Source organism: Manduca sexta, unplaced genomic scaffold (assembly GCF_014839805.1).
Source record: "Manduca sexta isolate Smith_Timp_Sample1 unplaced genomic scaffold, JHU_Msex_v1.0 HiC_scaffold_3390, whole genome shotgun sequence".
Lineage (NCBI taxonomy): Eukaryota > Metazoa > Arthropoda > Insecta > Lepidoptera > Sphingidae > Manduca > Manduca sexta.
Genome location: NW_023594453.1, coordinates 1 through 5,649, shown reverse-complemented (window position 1 = coordinate 5,649; position 5,649 = coordinate 1). Strand labels below are relative to the sequence as shown.

Genomic DNA, 5,649 nt, shown 5'->3' with positions numbered 1-5,649 from the left:
GGGCTCTGTGGCGCACCTTGAGAGACGCCTATTTCCAGCAGTGGACTGCAACGGGCTGATGATGATGATAGAATGGTAGAATAAGTTTGATAACATACACATTATAAAATCATATCAGGGCGTATCTAATATCACTATCGTGTACTTGTATTGTCTGTATATTTAATTCAAGCTTATAGTACCTCCGCCCTATAGACAATGCAACTGGGTAATCGGAGTTGATATAGTGAACAAAATGATTGGCAAATTAATATTTTTTCGTAACTTATAACATTTATATATAATTAAGTCTTCGATATTAATTACATTTAGGAGTAAGTAAAAAACAATAGGGTATTTTTTATGGGACAGAAAGCGTGTAATTGTTTTCGATACGGTGAGCGTATCTGAAATATACAAGTGTCAAGTAGCATCTACTAATAATAGAGAATATTAATAATAGAAGTGGGTAAATACAATACCAAAGCAATCTAAAAGTGACCATTATTAAACATATTTAATAAATCTCAGGTTCATTCAATTTAATTACGCCATAACTATAAACCTAGCTCAAATAGATAACTAATTGGTAAAACGCTTTCATCTCGTAACGAAATGGTGGCATACAGTAAACAGAATAAGCGCAGAGCCTCAAAAGCCACCCCAGTGAGGGGGATGTTGCACCTGTCTGTCCTTGTTTAATTAAATACCCTTTGAATTTTTAATGTCATTTCTATGTGCATTTCATTTCGCGACACAACTTCTGTGCGCCATTTCACCGCTCTTAATATATTTTAAAAAGAAGTTCTAGTTCATGTATACTTATGAGTGTTTAAATGTTTTTCCTGGTTATATAAGTTTTATCATGTATAAAATAGATGGGTTCTGTGTACAGTGGATATGTGTTTTATTCTGAAGCTAAGATTTTTAACGCAATAAAATTTTTGCTGCTTTAAACTTTTCCTATATATAAACGATGTTGATTGAAAATAAAAATATTATACAAACACACTGACATTGAGAAATCTTACAAATGAAAATAAATAACTAGTATAAATACCTATTATCTAAAGTTTTAAGAAATAAAATCTATTTACGCTGCGAACTCATGTATAAAATTAATTCTGTGCCGTCGAATAGTTCAGAATGTTCCTCGTAATTATTTTGGTGGTTGTAAATTGCCAAAGAATTTCAGCGTCCAGCTGGGATGCGATAGTTAAGCGAGGCCTATGTATCGCTTGTAGACCAATTTTCGTAAACATGGTGAAAATTTTGCGAATATGTTCCATTCTCAGCTAGCTAAAGTCTGACTAGCCAACTTCTAGAGAAACATTTATGATTCTTGTTGGTCGCGTTAACTTATGGTGATGTATTCATAACTTCTATGTGGCGTTGAAGTAATGTCTGCAAAATGAGTTTGGAAATTGAAAACAATTTTATGTATCCCCTAATTACATAATTCATGGCTTAGCTCAGCTTTTCTACGCAAACAATCCAACTTGTAGGTTAATGCGAAAATATCAGATAGTAGGATGGCAATAAAAACCATGTTAAAAACAGGGATCATTTTATTTTAAGTTCTTAGGTAGAAGTTAACTGTTTAATACATAATGCCAGTTAAGCAAAACATCACTATCTCCCTTAAAATGTCTAACATATTATATCTAGTTTATTTACAGGTATAAAATTCACTACTAAGTCACGTCGCAGCTTTCCCTTCACCTGCATTGTTTCGTTTGTATTCACTAAAACTTTAGTCTAACACTGAGTTGAGACGAGAAAAGACAAGTTCTTATTATATTTTCTTAGTCTTCTAATCATCGGATTGACCTGGAAAGAGCACAAAGATTTTAAATTGTCGCCAATTTTATTACCGACGGCGGACCGGAGTTTCTTTTGTGAAACCAAATTAGGACTGCAAGAAAGTTCACCGAGCGGAAAGGAAATTAATATATTGTTTTTATATCTAATTTATTCTATTGAACTTGCCGTTCATAAAGGCAATGACTTTTTAAGCTTTACATTTGATCTGTTTATAACTTAGTGAACAATAGGTAAATAAGTCCCAAATACTGCGTATTCATTTATATATTTTGAAATTAACGCTATTATTAAAAAAACATCTAACAATAAAAACGACAAAACAATAATTTTATCATTTGTAATATTATATAATTTATATTGAATAAAAATTCTTACCAATGCCAATACAGAAAAATGTTGAACAACGTCAACGCGGCAACGAGGGACGGAGTCCTGCGTACGCCTGCAATAAAAACAATTGGTACAAAAACAGAACTTTACAGACTCAGCACTCAATATTACATTCATGTAACAATTTAACTACAAATTAATTCGTATTGTACTAGACGTTCAGACGCGTGGTCATGCCGTGCTACGTCTCCTCGCCAATATCAAGTATGATTTAGCTGCCATTGTCATACAGGCGATACTGACGCAAATCAAGCCAGAAACCCGTGCATACCCATATGTATGCACTATTAATTTGATACAGTTTACTGTACACCCAATTAAGATATGCCTTAGTGAAATAATGACGTATTTCATTAGAGGATTATTGAACACATAAATGGAGAACATCATTTAGCAATATGCAATTAATAGACATTTTACGATATTTGTATTGTACGGGGTTACGTGCTAAGGCCGCGGGTTTGACCCCGGGAAAAGTGAAGTGATATAGGGTTTTTCAGCTCAGTATCAGCCCGTGTTCTGGAACTGTCTTCGGTGATCGAGATCCAATATAGCTGACGAAATATAATTGTATTACATATCGACTTCCAACTTAAAAGAGAAAAATACGTGAGGCTATGGTTGTAATAAGTGTAAATCTCTTATCAGTCCATCTGTTTTATAGGAAAAAGAGTATAAAAATTCCATTATTTCATCTGTTAACGACGATAGATGGCATAACCTGTGGCTCAAACGCGCTCTGCACACACGCCGGATATTATGTTTCAGAGCACAGAAGCGAACCAAGTGTTTTTTTTTTCTTTTTGAATCCCTTTGTGCAGTCACTATTGAATTATAACCACCAATTGTGGTTAAAGCTGAACCATTTTCACTACTTCACAGAATGAAATCTGACTCTATACCTATTCTATACATTTTCACATAAGTTTTTATTTAACAAGCCAAGTAAATCAAGAGTCAAACCAGTTAGAAAGTGTTTGGGAATCTTATATTTTAGAAACATCACATTAAGCATAAAAATTATAGGAATATGACAATTACCCGAATTGGAATCTCGGCTGCCCATGACAGGCGCAATTTGAGGTCTCTCCTCGTCAAGCAAAAGTACTCCGCTCGCCGACCACACCGATAAAACGTGCGCTACACACGTGACGTTAACCCGACCCTGCATTAAAAATTCATAATAATTTAAGTGCTTTCATAGGGACTTTATGGCCGCCAATTGATAATAAGTATGTGTGATTTTACAATTAAAATCATCAAATTTCGCATCACCACTGGATGTGTTCGAGTTATTGACGCAATGCATGTTTTGTGGTTACCAAATTGTAAACGTTTAACCTTATTGTCACCATAATTTGACACATAAATTATCAGTTGTTAGTATTTTGATCCTAGCTTAATACTAGCAACTGATATAACGTATGTTTTTGTTAAACTTTACAAAACACGGAATAGCATCTCTATTGGTTTTCAATTTAATTCAAAAGCAATCAATAAATAATTTTGAAATGACAGAGAAATAAATGGAAAGATGTACGCTTGCTGAATCTGAATTACAACTGTATACAAATAAATATTGTACAGGGTGCTACCAACCGTTATATTTAACGGCTTCAGTCATATAAATTGCTCCAATGTTAATAGCTAAACTACTAATAGCTAGAGATATTTGACACAACAGAAAGCTTTGTAACCATATCCAATATCATATTTACTATCAAAAATGATATTCCTGTTTGATATAACATACAGTAAAAAATTCATCGCCAAGCCTGTAAGCAATTTTGCCTTATACATTATTTGTATCACTGGCGACATACTAATACGTTATTACATCTTGTAGGGTAAAGAATAAATGTCCATAAAAGTTGGCACAAGAATTCAGCCATTACATTCAGTCGATTTAGCATGAAGTCATAAGTTACTCGTCGAATCTATAAATTTTATATTGTATATTTTCAGTGATGAAAACAGAATAAAAATGCAGTTTTCATTACAATATACCATACCCATGGAAGGATGAAAAAGTGTAGACAAAGAGTTATATGAATACTTTGCTCAGATCTGACAAAAAAATAATTCACCAAATGTAATACTAATTGAAAAAATGAGTCGGTATTTACATGTTACTTTTTGTTCTCTAAACAAGATATGGTGTAAGTTAGATCAATTATACATGAAATTTAAATATATAATGCGGTATAAATACAAAATTACCTTATGAAAATGTACAGACTGCACTCTCATAACAAGCTGGCTGAAGGAGGATGATTTATTGGATTTCTCATCTTCAGCACTAATGTTCAATTTATTTGGTATTTGCTCTATTCTCGGCGCAAGACGGGTACTCTCCTTGTTTTTCCGATTGCTATCAACGTCGGGAATGCCCACTACGCCGCCGATATTGCCCGGAATGTCTATTACATTGTCGGTCACGGGCTCCTCGTAGCCCCCTGTCGACAATTAGTTTTCAGTAATAACATGTGATGATGCAACATTACTTGCCGCAGTCAAGACTGTTGTAAATATGGTATATGTTCTTAGTAATTAAATAAAAGTTAGTAAAAAAGATGTTATTGACATGAGTGTTTATTTTGACTAAAAAGAAGTAACTATGGCAAACAAAATACAATTAGTTCTAAAAATAGAACATATAAAAAATAATAAGTCACGACGAAGGTTACAATCTCCAACAGCCGCCCTTAATCGCAGTTGTGACAGAAACAAAAACAAATAAAATAATTAAGTTTCTAAACCTAAGTTAACTACACATCGTTTGTGTGCTAGAGGTCCGAGGGGCCTCGTTAGTACATCAGGCATATCGTTACTTTTAGATATTCTAACTTAACAATATTATTAGATACCTTTTCCCTAATAAAGTGAAACCTAGTATCTATATGCTTCGTCCTGCTGTGGTGTACAGGATTTCGAACAAGATTAATGGCACTTTGGCTGTCAGAAGCTGTTAACTGAACAAAGTATACCTGTTATCTCGTATATAAACCGACGTAAGTAACACGCTTCCTTCGTGGCAGACGCTAATGCCATATATTCTGACTCGGCTAAACTTAACGCAACAGTAGGTTGCTTTTTGACTCCCATGATACTGACCTCCACTTAACTTGTAAACATAACCGGTGTATGACCTTCTGTCGATTGGACATTCTTATGACTTGACCATCCGTTCTTCTTGCCATATTATTTTAAACTAATGGAGTATCCACGGTCTTACACTCCTTTCATATTAAACTTTTCTAATATAGAAAGAATATAATTCAGAGATCTTTTAATGAAAAATATCTGACAAATCTTCTCAAAATTCAAATTCTTGACAGTGTCAAATGTCAAATTAGATTTAAAGAAGACTATTATGTCATCAACAAAATTCACAATAACATAAGTACATTACCATAGAGTTTGGTAGTTTAATTTTGTAAATCCATTAACATGGTG

At 33.6% G+C, this 5,649-nt stretch overlaps 1 protein-coding gene across 1 annotated transcript; it reads right to left on the bottom strand.

The window, feature by feature from the left end:
* Nucleotides 1-1,541: 1,541 nt before the first annotated feature.
* LOC115441104 lies at nucleotides 1,542-4,648 on the bottom strand (the record flags this gene model as incomplete). The annotated part of the gene is given in 4 exon segments (XM_037446663.1): nucleotides 1,542-1,809; nucleotides 2,179-2,245; nucleotides 3,235-3,358; nucleotides 4,414-4,648. Coding segments are annotated over 4 exon segments (439 nt in total), but the record flags the coding sequence as incomplete, so codon positions are not given.
* Between the last annotated feature and the right edge of the window lie 1,001 nt (nucleotides 4,649-5,649).